We start from the raw sequence: 19,607 nt of genomic DNA, 5'->3' as shown, positions 1-19,607 counted from the left end.
ATGAAAATACTGAAATCTCCACAAAACCCCTTCTGATAATAATAATCATATGTTCACTAGTTACTGACTTAGAGAGGTACTTCCTGGAGTTCTAGTGAGAAGCAGTGACCAGTGGAGTTTAACCAGGTCTGTTGTGAGATATCAACTCACTGAAAACAATTGGTGAACGGTCGCTCAACCTCGTGGATTGGTTGAAGTTAGACATTAACACCGTTTGATGCTGGCTCAGTGGTTTAGAGGTTGTGCTCGCGCACGAGACTGATAGGTTCTGGGTTCGAGCCTCGTGAGGGGGGGATCGTTGATGCACACTGCTGAGGAGTCCCGCAGTAGGACGAAACGGCCGTCCAGTGTTTCCAGGTTTTCCATGGTGGTCTAGCTTCAATTGACTCATGATCTCAACTATTAAAAATTACTATAATGTCCACAAAACCCATTCTGATAAGAATGTTTATTTATGATGACACTATTTTACTTGATTACAATAAATTAAAAAAACATTCAATATGTATTTTGTCAGTGTTTATGCATCATCGAATTAATTTGATTCATATGATGAGTTTTCTCATTTTTGTTATTCACAATTATAAGGATGTTTTTTTCCCGAACATTTCATTATTTGTGGTTGAATAACTTTCAAGTTCAGGTGCTAATCATTGGTTACTTCAACAAAAAATATACTTCGACTTGAAATAATATTCTGTCAATTTTGATGAATAAAGTTTTTTATCATTAGTAGTCAATATATATAATTAGAAGGAGATGTATATAGTTAAAGAGTATATACCCTTAAATATCATTTCATCTAAATATTGATCATCTGGAAAGTATATTAAAGAATAGAAAACTAGTTGAATGTAAAAACTATTGTTTATCTATTTTAGTATTATTTGATTCAGTTCATTAGTTTAATCTATGTTATTTCAAGTGACATCACAAATTGATAAGTTAATATAATCATTTGATGAATTGAAAATAACATACATTATGAGTCTTGCATTTGATGATAGTTTATGCCATCAAGTCATCCATTACTTTTAATGTGGTAGATATTCAAGTAATATACTATACACTTGATATTTATTTTTTTTTATAAAGCATCCATATCCATCGGAAGAACAAAAGAAACAATTAGCTCAAGATACAGGATTAACTATTTTACAAGTCAATAATTGGTAAATAAAATTAGTATCTTTTCATTCATGTTTATTTGAATTTTATTTACTTGAAAACTTAATTAGACATGTTATTTATCAACATGATACAATGGATTAGACTAATTGCATATTTTGTTAAAGTTTCATATTATACTGTAGTGAACAAGAACTCGGGTAGGGAAAAACCAACTTGTTATTTAATACCAAATTATACAGTGTCTTTGTAAAATATGAAAACCATTGATTAAATACCTTATTTGCACATCTTGCCTCAGTTGTCCTTTACATGCTTTATGATCCCTCCGATTCTGTTGTTGTTATTACTACTCTCTGATACCCTTACTATTCTCTTCAAGTCAATCTTCTGTTATCAGGCATTCTACTTCCAACTGGAGTCACATACTACTTATATCTGTCCGCATAAGTAGCATACACCACAATACTTTTGGCTAAATATTAGAATTACCAAAAAAGATCAATAAAAGAGAAGAGATATGCTCAGCAATAAAGTTTTGTATTACGATACATTATGAATAAAGTTTTGAAATTCCCTTCAATTCCTTAGCTTACTAATCCTAATCTGTAAGTTAACAAACTAGCAAGTTAATCCTCTTAAAAAATTGGTATACATTTAAGTTTATTTATTATACATTTGAAAAAGGTAAACATGTCGTGTGTTTTCCTTCTTAATGGCCCGGATGGTTTGTTCAGTAATGTTTTGTCATTCGGAGGGAATTTTCAACATTCGACAATATTAACTCAGAAATAATGGCAAATAATCTTATTCAAAACTAACTACTTTATTGTAGTTTAAACCTACTCATAAGTATATATTCAACACTTCATGTACAAGTCGAACTTATAATAACAAAATATCAATACATTAACTAGTAATTATTTTTTACCCTAGTGATTTGAAAGTTTTATATCTGATTGCATATGAGATCTATGTAAGTGCTGATGAAGTATCATTAACAATGACGGAATAATTTAGCCATTGATTTTATTTCATAATGTAAAAAGTTTTAATTCTGTATATAACCATTAGATGAGTAAAATTAGAAATGATCTTTTTTTATGATATAAGTATTAAATTACGTGTTATTTCAGCTAAAATAATTAGAACTGTATGTTTAATAATTTAATGAAAAGTAAAGTTTATGATACAGCATTTTGAAAGAAATATTCAACTGTATTTCAGGACGAGTTTGAAAACTGTTCATCAATAACTTATTTACTTACGCCTGTTACCCCTCGTCGAGGAGCGTAGGCCTCCCACCAGCATTCTCCATCCAACTCTGTCCTGAGCCTTCCTTTCCAGTTCTTTCCAGTTGTTATGCATCCTTTTCATATCTGCTTCTATTTTCCGGCGTAATGTGTTCTTTGGCCTTCCTCTTTTCCGCTTTCCTTCCGGATTCCAAGTTAAGGATTGCCTTGTAATGCACATTGGTGATTTCCTTAATGTATCTCCGATCCACTTCCAACGTCTTTTCCTAATTTCCTTTTCAGCTGGAAGCTGGCTTGTTCTCTCCAATAAAACGCTGTTGCTGATAGTATCCGGCCAATGGATGTTAAGTATTTTGCGTAGACAACTGTTTATAAATAGTTCATCAATAAAGCATTTATTATTTCCATAAAGACCACTTTCACTTCAGAATGCTTATGAGAATATGAATACAAAGATAATGAATATGAACTTAATCAGGATCATTTTTTAATTATTTATTCATTATAATTTTATATTATTATTATCCTTTTCATGTAGGTTTATTAATGCACGTCGAAGAATTGTACAACCCATGATTGACCAGTCTAATAGAGCAGGTGAGAAATGTATTATTGTGGAAAACAATTTTTGATTATCTTACACATAACTATTCATAAACATGTTTATTCAAAGAACTGGAACTGAAAACATTGACGTATGATTTTAACCCCATGGATGATCTCAGTCTCAATATAATGACATGTGGACGCTGGGCACTTATGCTAATTTTACAAGATGAAATAACTCAATTTTAATCCTCTCGTTTATCTTATTATTTGACTGCTACTCTCGTGTATAGTTACCTGAAGTTTGGAATGTTGAATCCACTCGGCTTAGATAAATACTACTTATCAATCTCGTTCAGTTTGCCTTGTTGTAGATTTGTCATGTTACATTAAGTGACATTGGGGTAATTATTTTGTTACGTGATTGAAGAAGTAGCATCATTTTTCAAGAAAGCATTTTGAGAAAATAAATGCTAGATATCACTCAGGCGCCAAACTTATTCACTGGTGTGTTGATCAAACCACAGAATGGTTACTTACCATGTTCATAGTCTAATTGATCAAGAAACAATGGGTTATACGAGTGATTGGTTGATATCATACACTCAGTTCCCTGTATTATATTGAAGAGAACAAGAAGAAAGAATATTATGAATTCATTTTTATTTCGTAAGGTTCTCATCACCTGCTTACAATCTATAAGTTTTTCAGATCAAAATTATCGTAATGCTTACATACTTATAATAGTGAAACTGCTTAGATGTGGATGTATATCATTATGGTAGATTAATGAGATTTAAGACATATGCAAGGTATGTTAATAAAACTTTTATATTAAGTAATGATTAACAGCAAACAAAACACATGCTGAGACTTCTAAATGACGCTCATAAAAATATCTACTTTATCATGAAATATGAAACGGATGATAAGTTCGACTTTCTCAATGTCTCCACACAAAGGGGGGTGAGGATGTTACAATTCAACGTTCAGTTTGTCAAAAACGATAAATGGGATAGTGTTTATCTCAATTTTAATAACTTTTGTTCAGTTAATTACAAAAAAGACACTTATCAGAACTCTGCTTCACTACCGATCCACTGGAAGCAGAAATAACCAACGTTAAAAATGCCTAAGGAACGATGGATACCCAGAAAAATTCATTGGAAATGTGGCAAAAGTGAAGAGGAAATGCCTGAAGAAACCATGATAGACAAGAAGCCTCTTTTCATTCAACTTAGTTTCAATGATGACGGTGTTGCGGTGAAAATAAACGAGAGATTAAAAATAAAACTAACGAGAACGGATTCTGCAGCTAAGTTGATTATATTGTAAGAAACCATAGGCTATTTACTTTAATAAAAGATCAACAGGTACTCCTTCCGTTTTACTTCGAACTGCGTATATAAGTTTACATTAGCAAAACAGAGAAAAGGGCCTCCATTCAGTCCCAAGAACATATCTCAGAAAGTATTGGGTCAATAGGATTGAAGGCTTTTAGCAGTAGTATTGCAAAACTTCTTTGTAACAAAGGGAATCAGGTTAGTGTACTGAAATCAAATTACATGCCTCTAGAATTCTCCGAAACTACAACCACCAAACTTCTCGAACTGAACTTATGTATCCTAAACGAATCAGTTATAAGTTTTTCCTTATCGCGATAACTTTATCATCAGCTTAATACATCATTCTTGTAATTTCTTTCTTTCCTACTTCAATTGCATCACTTCTTTAGAATTCATAATTTTATTTTTAACCTATTTATTTCGATTCATTTTGTTCTTAATTGATATTATTTTTTGTGTTCAACTACCTCATCACATTATTTTAGCTCTATAGTCTATTGTTATTATTTTTGATCAAATCATAATCTCTTCTCATATGTTGTACTTATTTACGACACTTAATATATCATGAATCTCAATACTCTATCATAATGATATATATCCACTGTCATAAGTATGTAAACTTTATGATAGTTTTGATCTGAAAAATTTATAGATTGTAAGTAGTTGATGAGAACCTAACAAAATAAAAAATGAACTCATAATATTCAATTCTTTGTTCTTATTTTGATGGAGTTTTATTCTCTGAGCTGGATGGTTTGGTCGTGGAGCTTTCATCGTCCTTCTGAACGACATCATCAGCACAAACTTTGGGTAGAAACGAAGTGTTTGAATTTCTCCACATGTGATTCACAGCTTGTCCTGTACACCTCGATGTTGATTGGTTCTTGTTAACCTTAAATCTGTCATTGTGTCGTTCAGAAGGACGTTGAAAGCTTCACGACTAAACCATCCAGCTCAGAGAACAAAACTCCATCAAAATCATCCACCTGAGCTACAAATCTTCTCCACCATCTCAAAATCATATGAGCGTAGTACGCTTCTCGTTTGTTCTTATTCTCTTCAAGAATTAGTTAATAATTCATTCAATCAATCTTATGAAATAAATATTAACATATTTCATGATGACGGTTTCAATTAATATCAATCTTAATAAATTGACATAATTTTCTTTTTATTTATTTTTCACTATGAAAATTTACAAGTTTATCATAACCTAATTAAAATAGGATAATACTTTACTGAGAATTTTATGCCCCCCCCCAATTTTTAAAAAAAATAATGGGATGGTTTTGACAGTCAAATTATAATGATTGAAATGTTTACTTAATGAACTAAATCTCATGTTGGAGAAAATAGTTTAATTTAAAATAGAAACTAATTGAATTGGATACAATTTTGTTTATCAATTGAAAATCATTTATTTATTAAATGTTTATACTTTTATTAAATATTTTTGTTCTTAATTGTTTTTTTTTGAAAATTCTTTAATGTACAGGACCACATGGTTACTCAATCAATGACAATATACCCCCATGTATAGACTATATGGAAGGTGGTCCACCGTATTCAGCTTATACCAGAGCAGCTCAAGCTGCAGCCGCTGCAGTAGCTGGTAAGGATATATTCTATTTATTAACGGTCAAATAGTTAAAATCATAGACTACTTAAAACAGGAAATTGATGCGATTCTCATAACGTAAATGAGAGGACAAAAATTGATGTAGATGTACATTCATTTCATTTTTCGAGGCATACTGACCACTTTTTAACCAATTTACCGATTGAATTATTGGTTTTAGTCACATTTCATGATAAGTTAACAAATACTATGTAGAACGGAAATATGCGGAATTACAACGAAACGGTTTGCTGTATGAAGTTCACACTAAATTAACACAAAGAATATAATTCTGAATAAATATCTCATTGAAAATGCAATGAATATTATACTGAGCAGTTACCACACTGAATTAAAAAACAGAAGTTATGTTGAACGTAAAACTACTATTGGACATAAAGTTTAAGATTTGTTAACCTAGTAGAGTTATTACTGATAGTTTATAATTAGACTGATGAAATTATTGATTAACTCAATTTGATACTTTAAACGATACTGGATCATCATTGTGCCTTACCATTACCTGAGTGGAAATAAAATGTATAGTCAAAAAAAGAATTCAAAAACAGTTATTTATAAATGCCTACCTATAAACATGAATGTCTAAAACTGATCACTTACCAAGCGATTAAATTTTAGCGTCAAAAGATAATAGCTTGTGATGAAAATAACATGTAAACAGATATATCTTAAATAAAAAAGGTATACTAATAACAGTTAGTGTGGCGTGTGCTACTGATGTCGACAGATATAAGTAGTATGTGTCATTAATCGAATGTAGAATGTCTGGCAGCAGAAGGTCGAGAAGATCAAAGAGAAGAGAACGAGAACAATAAGTTATTGGTATGGAAATGAAGGAACAATAAAGTCTGAAACAATTGATGGATATTTTGTAAATGAAGTACTTGCTGTATGGTTCTCAGATTTTACTAAGAGATTCTATATTTTTATATTCAAATGCATTTGCTTGTCCCCACTCGTGTTCTCGGTCACTACATTAGTACTAGGAATTATACTGCTATATATATATATATATAGACTTATACCGTTATTAGATTTACCTTATCATCCTGACCATTTACATAATGAGATATTTCGACTTCATCAAGAGGCACATCAACTAGTTCTTTTAGATCTCAAGTTTTAATGAACCCGATGTATGACCAAAGGGATGAAGAGATGCATAATGGTAATGAAAAATGTATGCAGTTTATTAAATATATGTGTACTCTAAAGAGAAATGAACACTTATCATATTTCCATGTAATATTTTCTAACCAATAAATACCTTAAAATAGAAGTCAGTAACTTGCTGTGTTGGATGAACAATTCTATGTAATTAGATTAGGTAAAACATATGATTATATGCTTTAGATAAGTTGAAATATTTAATGAGATTTAGAAAATGCAAAAATTTATATTTCGAAGGTCTATACATTTTCTTTGTATTACATCAAGTAGTTTAGAGTCCTTAAATTATAAATAAATATTGAACTCATATTATTGTCATTATTGTTATTATTATTATGGTTATTATTTATAGGATTCTCAAATCATCCTACATCAAACGATGTTTATTTAGCCGCTGCTGCTGCAGCCGCTGCAGCTTCTGTCGGTTTTGGCAATAGTTCCATGGGTAACAATTCATCAAGTCAAGATAATTTGATTCGATTCCCTACTACTAATAATAATCGTAGTGACCAATGCGTTGGTGATGTTTCATCAAAGACTAATGGAATAGATTCGCTTGTCATGCCAACAGATTATACACTACCAGATCGTGTTAGTATTGTAAATAATCGTTTACCCCATAGCTCAATATATTCAGATGACATAAATGAAATTCCTGCGAATTTATCTTCTTCATCATCAATGTGTAATATATTAACAAATAATCCATTTAATAGCTCTGGTATTGATTATACAACAGTAAATAGTCCATACAATAATAGTAATACTACCCATCTTCATCATCATCAGCAGCAGAAGCAACAAAATAATCCTCGCTATTCCACTGTGATGCCGTGTTCTAATTCTTTCGACACATCAAATGGATATTCATTAAATCATCATTCATATCATAATTATGGTTCCAATAATTTTGATACAATGTCTACAGTATCGACAAATTATAATACTAATCTAATGTCATCGCATTATAACACGACACCAACAACAATATCATATTCACCTAAAAATTATCGTATCAATGATACAGACAGTAACAATTTTATAAACTCTGAAGATATTTTAACTACTACCAATAGTTCAATCATTCATAATAATAGTATTTCAGATGATACAATCTTAGGCATAAATACTGTTACTACACCATCACCATCCATGACAGCATGTAAAAATAATGATGTAGTTGAAAATGAAGGAATTAATATTTATTCAACTTGTTTAGGTATTATTGGTTCAACAAAATAATGATTCTTCAAAAATAAATAAATGGTGGATCATTTGAAGAACATCTCAAGTCTGTTTTTTTTCCTTGACAAAACCTCTTTCATTTCTTCTTGATGAATGAATGTAAAGTTATTTCCTTTTCTTTACCTTGACTTCAATCATTTTAATCAACAATAAAAAAAAAGACAAAAATAAAATGAATGAACAAAAAACGTCTGCGGTTTATTTCCGGTGTTTGAATAGATAGAATAGATTTAAGTAAGATATAAATAAGTCTCTGTAAACGACATCGATAAGGGAAAAGTGAGAAAATGGGAAATCATTCACTGACATCTATATAAATACATACAAACACCTGAATGTACTTGAAGCAAATTATATAAAAACTTATAATTTATCTGTTTACTGTTAATTTCTACTTATAAGAGATCTGGAAAAGTGTTTTCTTCTTTTTTCTGTATTGTTTTTTGTATTAATATTCATTCATTATATAGTTTATTGTTCTTCATTAATTCTAATATGATAGGCATGCTTATCTCATTTATTTGTATTTACATTATTCATAGTCAAAATGATAAAAACCCAAACAAAAAAAAGACAACAACCCAGGACTATTCATCCTTTATTTTAACTTTCAATAATAAAGACAAATGAATTCGAATATAAACTGACTGAAATGTAAAAGAACTACTATATACTTATTTTTGCATAAGTTAAAAGTCTTTTAAAAGATAGACAAAGACGCTTACATACATTCAGACACATACAATACAGGGTATCATTTGTTCTGAATTATTTTACCTTCAAAATCAGCTTATATACATATATATTGTTTTTGAGAAGAGGGAGACTTCTTCAATTCTTGCCTTCTTCAATGTTTTTTTTTCTATTTCTCAAATTTCATTTTTTCCGAAATAGGTTTCTTTCTTAACCTATCTGATATTGTTAAACAGTAAAAAATTATAATAAAAAGCAGTAATAATGTTCATAACAATAATATTATGATAAATTTTGACAAGGGTAAAACACATTAATCAATAAAAATTAATTGAATTATAGTAGAGTTTTCAATTTTCTAATCTTTAATTAAGTTTTATTATTCTATTATGCTAAGAATTAATGGTACAGAATAGTGGGATGTTTGTTCAATGAATGTACCAGTTAACCATTTAAACAAGTGAAACAAAGCGTTATTGTATATCTTCTTGAGTTGATATGAATCATTTGTCTTGGTTGATCAATCGTTAAAAGCTAAAAATCACTGGGCAATTTTTCCGTCCTATTATGCAAACTATTAAACGTCAGTCCCCTGGTGTCGGGTGCCATATTAGGTCAAGATAGGTATCCAGTGCTATGAGGCCAGGTTTTTTTTAACTAAAATCAATCTATGGTACTTACTTACGTCTGTTACGCCTTCTGGAGGAGCATAGGCCGCTCACTATCACTTTCCATCCAACTCTGTCCTAGGCAATCCTTTCCAGTTCTTTCCAGTTGCTATTCATCCTTTTCATGTCTGCTTCCAATTCCCGACGTAGTATGTTCTTCGGTCTTCCTCTTCTCCGTTTCCCTTCAGGATTCCAAGTTGGGGCATGCCTCATGATTCAGTTTGATGATTTTCGTAATGAATGTGCTATCCACTTCAAACGTCTTCTCCTAATTTTCTGTTCAACTGGAAGCTGATGTTTTCACTCCCACAGTAAACTGTTGCTGATGGTATCCGGTCAATGGATATTGAGCATCTTGTGTAGAAAAATGTTTATAAATACTTGTGCCATTTTGATGATGGTTGTGGTAGTTCTCCAAGTTTCAGCTTCGTACAGTAGAGCCGTCTCGATGTTCATATTGAAGATTGTAACTTTGATATTTGTTGACAGTTGTTTTGAATTCCATATGTTCTTCAATTGTTGTAATGCGGCCTTCGGTCTACGAATCCTCGCCTTTACATCTGTATCCGATCCTCCTTGTTCATCGACGATGCTTCTTAAATATGTGAAACTTTCCACCTCTTCCAGAGTTTCTCCATCAAGTGTGATTGTGTTGGTATTCTCCGTGTTGTATTTGAAGATGTTGCCTTTTCCTTTGTGTGTGTTGAAGCCTACTGATGCAGGCGGAGACTGCTGCTACACTGGTTGTCTTGACCTGCATTTTTTGATGTGTATGCGATAGAAGAGTCAGGTCATCTGCAAAGTCCAAATCGTCTAGTTGCATCAAACTTATACACTGTATTTCGTGCTTTCCCTCAAATGTGGTGGTTTTCATAATCCAGTCAACCAGAACAAGAAAGAGGAAGGGGGAGAGTAAGCAGTCTTGCCTGACTCTGGTCTTTACTTGGAATGTATCTGTCTTCCATGCACGACTTTGCACTGTAGTCTGTTGTATGAATTCCGTATAATGTTGACAATATTCTCAGGTACTCCATAGTGTCAAAGAATTTTCCATAATCTCCTCTTATCAACGCTGTCAAATGCTCTTTCCTAGTCAATGTTGATGCATAGTGACGAGTTCCACTCAACTGATTGTTCAACAATAATGTGTAGTGTCGTGATTTGGTCTTTGCACGACCTATCCTTACAGAATCCAGCTTGCTGATCTTGACGTTGGGCGTCTACTGAGCAATCTATGGTGCTAACTGTAAAATTTAACAATACCTACAAGCCCTTACCAGTAATAATATATATTGTTTAACAGTGGTGTTAATGTATTGAAAAATATATTAGGTTACGATACATGACTGTTAACTTGAACACAGGAAATAAATGAACCCTATCAGAAAATTTCCATCACTTACTTATATTATTTATTTATTCATTTTATAACATTTAGTAAACGTTCACTTACATAAACAATGTAAAACATTAATTGCATCCATTTTCTTTTAATAAAGTAAATCTTTTCGTTTTAATAGCTGACCATTTATTTCTATACTATCAAATAGGAACTTTTAATGTATCAAATATAAATAGTTGAAACTTTAAAACTTATATCTAAATAATTTTAAAATTCTATGTAAAAGAAAGAAATAAACAACACATGCTATATTATTCAATCAATTAAAGGAAATCAGGATGACCTCATTCGGTTTCTGTTTACTGAATAAATAAATTTATCAAATTTACTATTAATTATTATTAACACCGTTGGATGCCGGCTCAGTAGTCGCGAGTGAGACTGGTAGGTCCTGGGTTCGAATCTCGCGAGGTGGGATCGTGGGTACGCACTGCTGAGAAGTCCCACGATAGGACGAAACAGCCGTCCAATGCTTCTAAGTTTTCCATGATGGTCTAACTTCAATTGGCTCATGATTTCAACTATAAAATAATGAAAGATTTGAAACTAATAATATTTGGATAAATTAATGTTTAAATTACTTTTTTTTAAAAATATCAAGTAAAAACAGCTGAATTATTAGTTTTCTAATATTCAGTTTATCATGAGGCATTCTTATGTCTACATGATTTATTATGTTTATCCATTGATATTTGAAGATAATAACAAAGTTGAATTTATGTTATAGATAATACTTAAATGTCTAGATATTTATTAATTTTACTTATATTATGGGTATAAATGAATGTAAATGTATAAACCATAAAGTTAAAAAAAATTATCATAAAACTTATTAATTAACATTTTAATACATATATATGGACGGTGATAAATGGTGGGTAGCAGTGGGATCCAGGACATGCCTTTCGTCTTATCTGAAAGTTATCAGTTGAATATAACGGTATGTTAAAGTTAATATTTACTCCAAGATATCACTGGGAAGATTCGAAAAACGAATATAAATGAATTAAACTTCACTTCATAGCACAAGTTAGTGGCTATTCAGACTCAGTAGCTAAGCGGATAACTCGATGGCGTTTGAAGTGAACGGTACTGGGCTTAAGTTCTGAAGTGAGCATCAACTCTGGGTTACAGATGAATCCTGTTGACGAGTCCAAAATAGAATGAAATGCACGTCCTGAAATTAGTATCTGTAAAATACACTGAATATTTCAAGAGTCAATCACTGAGATATCACAAGTTCTATTTTTTCAAAGACAAGTTTTATAGTATGAGTGTAAACATAAGACCTAAAATCAGTTTGTCTGGTCAATGAGATCTGATGTATAAAAGCAATTAGCACCAAAATGTTTACTTCACTTCCTTATTAAAACACCTAGTTTCTATCTAATCTATCATAATACACTGTAGAATTCCATATTTAATCAATTAATATCGACATTAAAATAATTATTTACTGAAAAATTGCTGAAATCCATAGAAAGGAGTGATAGAACTTTTAGGAATCTCCGGATATCTTAATTATATTACATTTTATTTATTGGCCTATTATTATTATTGTTATTCTATATGAGTATGATTACAATAGAATTAGATAAATTTTGATACACATTAAAAGTTGCATAGTACTGATGAATCTTACATTGGATCAAAGACTATTTTCAACGTCAATTCTATTTGGAGTATTCCTACTGTAGAATCAACTTTGAAACAATGATAAATATTAAGTAAAATTTGCTTTATTTAAATTGAAGATTATCACAAGACTTTATACTTGTATGATTTATGACTGTTTATATATACACGAAATTTAGATTTCAATAGTTTGTATTAAGCAATGTAAAGTCAGTATTTTTATTTGTAAACTAGACAAGCTGACATTTTTGCTACTGTTAAACTGTGTATAAGTAATATTTGACATTTAATAAAATGAATTCTATTTTTAACCTTATATATATATATATGTTTATAAATTATGCTGATGTTGAGATGCACTAGCGGATACCACGAATATACTAAAAATAAGTATTATTTTCTTTTTTCAGAAAAAATAGTTTTAGTCACTATCCTCGTGAAAAGAATAAAATCACTAAGTGACAGGGAACAGGAGAGAGAGAGATAACAGGAAAAACCACAGTGATAGAAAGACTGGATAAGATAGTTTATCAAATTAGATAAACACATACATACATATACTAATTCCTAAAACAAAATTGGTAGGCAAAGACGCAACCATATATACATCACTTGTTTATTCAGTAGTGTCTTGAACTTGACAGTCATAAAACACTTTGTTTTAAAAATATTATATATATATATAACTGTATATATAACTTGGTTGGACACTAACTAAGCATGTATTTTGTCCATCTTAATGCAAATAATTGAAACCTTAGTAATAGTTATAAATATATAGACAAATAAAGTAACACTTTGATAGTTTTGGCGTCAGTTTATTATTATTATTATTAATTTTTAACGAAATTTTATTTAGGAATAATTATAAGTTTTACTTTTTACCTTCTCAACTAAAATATTTGATTATTTTTTAAATTCATTCTTTAAATAAAATGACAAGAATAGTAGATACGATTGGACTTTAATTCATTTAAGTAAATAAAATATTTAATCGATTAAAATAAAAACGAAAAAAAAACAAAAAAAACTGATGGCGTTTTAATTCAAAAAAATAATTATAAAAAAATTTTTTTTCTAGAAAAAAATCATAAAATTTTGCATAAATTAATTTTCTATTTCAATTAATGTAAATCAGTTGGATTAATATTGATAACAATAAATAAATAGATTTAACAAAAGTTATTTATTTCTAACGCCATTAATAATCAATGGATGATATTCAATTCTAATCTGTTCATTATATTGTTTTACTTCTTGATAAGTGAAATTAATTAAGTAGTATTGAAGAATTTGAATTTTAGATCAAGATTTTTGTTTTAAAATGATCAAATGAATTAGTGAATAGATAAATTAAAAAATAGAATAAAATAGATGTAGACACTAACTAATTCTCTAACAACTACCTGTTCATTTGAATTCACTTGGTATTGTTTGTTTGAATCTTCTCATTGGTTTTTGGGGCTGCAACTGATCAGTCTCTTATTGGCATATATGCATACTGTGCGTACTGCCTCGATATAGCCTTAATTCACAAGTATTATGAGCAAAGATGGATAGTGACTAGCAGTGGAATCCAGGACGCACGTTTTGTCCTATTTGGGACTCGTCAGCTGGATGTACCTGCACCTCAGAGTTGAAGTTCACTCTGGGATTGGTTTCGAGTCCAGTAGCTGAATGGATAACGCGATAGCGTTTGAAGCGAAAGGTACTGGGTTTATAATTATTATAATTATTTCTTTACTATCTTTGCTTATAGTACCTGTTCATTTAGTCAGAGAGAAATGATAAAATCAGAAATAAGGAGCGAATTTGATTAGGAACCTATTGAAAGAAATTGCTAGGCATCGTCCTCAGACTTCTGAATCCATTATTATCCAACTTAACGGATATTCGATTTCCTATTTTTGAGCTGCTGAAACTGATTAATTATATATAACTACTTTTATAAAAGGTTCGCAACGTATCAGGGAAAATTATTATCAAATTCAAATGAAACTATCTCAGTGGTTAGTATACTTTTGTACTTGTATGATTCTTAAAGAAACCAATTCATGCAGAAAATATATCATGTGATAAAAAATTGAATTACGCAAAAATTCATTTAATTTCTGTAATTAATTTTATAACAAATCTTAGTTTACTGATTTATCTTATTTTCTACAATTATCTGGCAGCAGATTTCATAGGGCAATATAAGTTCCATCTGAGATTCACCAGAGAGATATACGTTTATGCTGACATTCACATCAAGACTCAAGCCTTATACATTAACATGAAACATTCAAGAATCGTCAAATGATGAAATAAATTTCTAATAAGTCGCATTATCGTGAAATGCACACAAGCACTGAAATGCTGACACAGACTAATCAATCTACTTTATCAATTTACAAGTAATGAAAAACACAATGTAATATAAGTTTGATAGGCAAACAAAATTAATTCCATTTATAATGAGGTAAGCTGTATGCTAATATTCTAGTTTTTGAAATGTTCCTTGAGATCACTGTTAAAAGAAGTGTTTAGAAATTCGTCTTGTTGCATATTGAATGCACTTTTAAAGTTGTTACCATTCTAGCTGATGTCTGATAAAATCAGATATAGAAGTCAAATTACCTTAGTAGAAAGGTCTATGTTTGCCCTTTTTAAGTGATGCGTTTAAATGATGAAACAGTATTTCCTGAGGAACGATTAGCTTCATAAATTAAAAGTACGCATCACTGACGTCAGTGAACATTCACATACATTTAAAATCAATCTCAATTCGTGTAAGTTTGTACCGAACGATCGGTATACAGACCGAAATAAAAGGGAAACATGTGATATAATTAACAATTCACTACAAGTTTAACTATTCAAATGCTTAGAAATTGCAGTATATTTATACTGGAGATTGAGCAATTAAATTTTAAAACTTTGACAATGAATATCATCCTACCAATTGTTGAATTTAGTGCTAAATCATGTTCTAAGTTTTAAATCACATACCGGATAAACTAAATAACATTTAAACAAAATCATTAAAAAATAAAGTGACTATAAAAGTAGCAGTGAAATTTCTAGAAATAATAAAAGTAGGAGTATTCAATGATTAATTGTTTTTCATCACTAATATATACTTCATCTGTTCCTTAAAGAAAAATTATTAAAAAAAATCCGGTACTATTTTTATTCATTCACTAATCATCATTAATCACTATGGAATCGATTAGACTTTGACATAAATTTATTAAATAGCTATTAAACAAAGAATATATATGAGTATAAACATCTGATTGAACCTACTACTCATATGCTAGAAAGAACTAACCTTCACAAATAATTAATCATACATTCGGAACAATTTTTTTTTGTTAAACTGTTAAAGCATTGATGCCGAAAAATAATATTTTTGACGTTTTTTTTATAAAAAAAGTATGCCATCGATTTTTTGTACTTATTCAAAGCCTTATTCTGAAATGCAGTATATTTCAGTTTTTTTTAATATTTAAATCTGTATGATTTTAGGTTTTTTTTTCCATTTAATACCATGAAATAGTGATTTGGTGAGGTATAAACCATTGACTTAAGGAAAGTTGAGGCTGACAGATTTTAAAAATTACTTTTTATTATCATCCCTAATAATGCTGTACATATATAATCGTAATTTCACTAAGATTTTATATTTTTTTAAACGTTGTGCATTGAAATTACAAATTCAAACTTGTGAGAACGATTAAAAAGAAAAGGTTTTATTTGACAGAATGTAGAAAATTCACTATAATGTTAGATAAAAGTAATTCGTCAAAACACTTAGTGGTTGACACCCACAGATAAGGCATATTTATAACATTAAAGTAACTGATGCTACCCGGAAAAATCAAGGACGAAACGGCTGTTCAGTGCTTCCAGGTTTTCCATGGTGGTCTACCTTCAATTGATTCATACTTTCAACTATGAAAATACTGAAATCTCCACAAAACCCCTTCTGATAATAATAATCATATGTTCACTAGTTACTGACTTAGAGAGGTACTTCCTGGAGTTCTAGTGAGAAGCAGTGACCAGTGGAGTTTAACCAGGTCTGTTGTGAGATATCAACTCACTGAAGACAATTGGTGAACGGTCGCTCAACCTCGTGGATTGGTTGAAGTTAGACATTAACACCGTTTGATGCTGGCTCAGTGGTTTAGAGGTTGTGCTCGCGCACGAGACTGATAGGTTCTGGGTTCGAGTCTCGTGAGGGGGGTATCGTTGATGCACACTGCTGAGGAGTCCCGCAGTAGGACGAAACGGCCGTCCAGTGCTTCCAGGTTTTCCACGGTGGTCTAGCTTCAATTGACTCATGATCTCAACTATTAAAAATTACTATAATGTCCACAAAAACCCATTCTAATATTAATAGTTATTCAACGGAACAAATTCTTTTGTATTATATGTTATCAAAATTTCATAGAGTATGCTAAAAAATAAACTGATATGCTACTACAGTCCAATAGCAGCATAAACTACTCGAATAATCATGTATTCATTTATACTTATAAAAGTTTTCATATACAAATAACCTATAAACTGATAAATTAAATCTGGCTACAAAGGTATTTTCAGTTTACTTATATACGAATAGAATATAGATTCTGTACACAACAAACAAATATAAATAGATTTGATAAGCTTTGACTTTATCTAGTTATTTCATTTGATAATTCACTGATCAGTTCTGTTTTCAAACTAAAAGTTACTGATTTCAGTATATATATATATTCTAGTCGAAAACGGAGTCCATCTTTAAATTGCACTGAAAATGTATGATTTTAACAAATGAAATGTTTATTTTTATGAACCTAGTGAAAAGTAGAAATGTGTTTGATTGTATTTACCCCAAAAATGTAACAATTTCCAATGTAAGATCAGCATAACTACATTCTATTTAAGATCAATAATATATGATGTAATTTATAATCTGATGTCTGGCTATCTGAGAGCTTCATTAGATAGTCCAGAATTGAATAAATTTAAATTGGTCGTTTCTTTTGTATAAGGCTAAACTCAACAAAATGATAGATATTGTTCAAGGCCCTTAAATTGTTGATAATGCATAATACCTAATAATTTGAAAGAAGTTGATTCAAGGGGTCTAGTGCATATCTATTTAATAAGCATTTTTAGTCTTTAACTTTTAAATATATTCCTTTAAGCGACAATTGACAGTGAACAAATTTTATTCATATATTACTTACCACCATTCATTTATTGGCAGAATGTAGTCAAGTAACTGGTTAAATGACTTTTAATAGATCAAACTCATAAAAGTCCCAGTAAGATGTTTCAATCGAAACCCTTTAAGTTTTATTTTATCCTACATTTAGTATAATCACTACTAATAGTGAACAGAAATGTGAATAAATGAATGTATTCAACCGATTCACTTTATTTAAATATAATTTCAATTGAATCTTCTTGTGATTTAGCGTACAGAGTAAATTCTGGGATTAATCGCAAACTCATTCAGTGATTGGTTGTATGTTGGTTAGAATTTTTAGGAAATCGACTGATATGTATGGAAATTTAGTTACTCAAGATGTGACTAATATTCATACTTGAGATAGTAAACTAATGACTTATTTTAGGTAACAGGATGCACCATATGTTTTTTTTGTAGATAATGTATTCACTGTTCATGATTAAAGTGTTCTAAAGTGTATACTATCCTATCATATGAACTCCGCCTGTAGCTCCTCTGGGGGTTACTGCCGGTCCCAAGTCCGGGTAAAGGAGGAGGGTTGGGCATGGGGTTAGCGACCCCATCCCGTAGAAAATCAACTCTCTAAAAAAACGCTAACCAGAAAAAATCATTCAAACCATTCAAACTCTGCCCTGGGAGTAGAAGGAATAATTATGACGTCTCATGATGAAAGCCGAGTTCCTTCGGAAGTCATGAGGCCGATGCACCTTCTTACAACCAGAGCGACAATTTTTATAGGTACATGGAATGTCTGAACAATGTAGGAGACCAGAAGAGTCTTCCAAATTGCTGCAGAAACGAGAAAATACAACCTGGAGGTGCTTGGAATCAGCGAAACACATTGGATGCTGGTTGGACAACGACTGTCTTCAGGAGAACTTCTGTTATACTCCGGTCATGAAGAAGAAAATGCCGCACATACACAAGGAGTTTCATTGATGCTGTCCAGAAAAGCACAAAATGCACTTATTGGATGGGAATCTGATGGACCAAGGATCATCAAAGCCTCCTTCAAAACAAAGAGAGAGGGCATTACAATGAACGTCATCCAATGCTATGTGCCTACCAACGACTACGATGAAGACGCTAAAGACCAATTCTACGATAGGCTGCAGTCGATCGTCGAGAAGTGCCTAACCAAGGACCTGACCATTCTGATGGGAGATCTCAATGCCAAGGTTGAAAAGGACAACACTGGATACGAAGACGTCATGGGACAACATGGACTGGGAGAAAGGAACAAAAATGGTGAGAGATTTGCAAACCTATGTGCCTTCAATAAACTGGTCATAGGTGGCACCATATTCTCACACAAAAACATACACAAAGCCACTTGGATTTCGCCAGATCACACTACACAGAACCAAGTCGACCATATATGCATCAACACAAAGTTCAGGAGGACGATGGAGGATGTGAGAACCAGAAGAGGAGCTGATATAGCATCCGACCATCATTTGCTGATCGCCAAGATGAAACCAAAACTTAAGAAGCACTGGACAACGGCGCGGACAATATCACAAAAGTTTAATACGGCCTTTCTTCGAGATGCTGACAAACTCAACAAATTCAACATAGCCCTCAGCAACAGGTTCGAGGCCTTTCATGATCTACTCAATGGAGAGGGGACTACCATGGAGAGCAAATAGAAA

General features: G+C 31.2%; 1 protein-coding gene across 1 annotated transcript in view; it reads left to right on the top strand.

Moving 5' to 3' along the window:
* The window catches only part of Smp_174150 (putative homeobox protein meis), a gene marked incomplete at both ends in the record, with an annotated part of 12,539 nt that extends 4,212 nt beyond the window's left edge, over window positions 1-8,327 (top strand). Inside the window, 4 exons of the mRNA XM_018793622.1 lie at window positions 1,096-1,172; window positions 2,920-2,978; window positions 5,772-5,888; window positions 7,438-8,327. Of these exons, the coding sequence (XP_018648115.1) occupies window positions 1,096-1,172; window positions 2,920-2,978; window positions 5,772-5,888; window positions 7,438-8,327 (1,143 nt within the window). The remainder of the gene's footprint in view (window positions 1-1,095; window positions 1,173-2,919; window positions 2,979-5,771; window positions 5,889-7,437) is intronic.
* Window positions 8,328-19,607: the final 11,280 nt, after the last annotated feature.

The sequence above is a fragment of the Schistosoma mansoni genome, chromosome 1 (genome assembly GCF_000237925.1).
Source record: "Schistosoma mansoni strain Puerto Rico chromosome 1, complete genome".
Lineage (NCBI taxonomy): Eukaryota > Metazoa > Platyhelminthes > Trematoda > Strigeidida > Schistosomatidae > Schistosoma > Schistosoma mansoni.
Note: the sequence above shows the minus strand (reverse complement) of the source record. Positions and strands in the feature narration are given on the sequence as shown.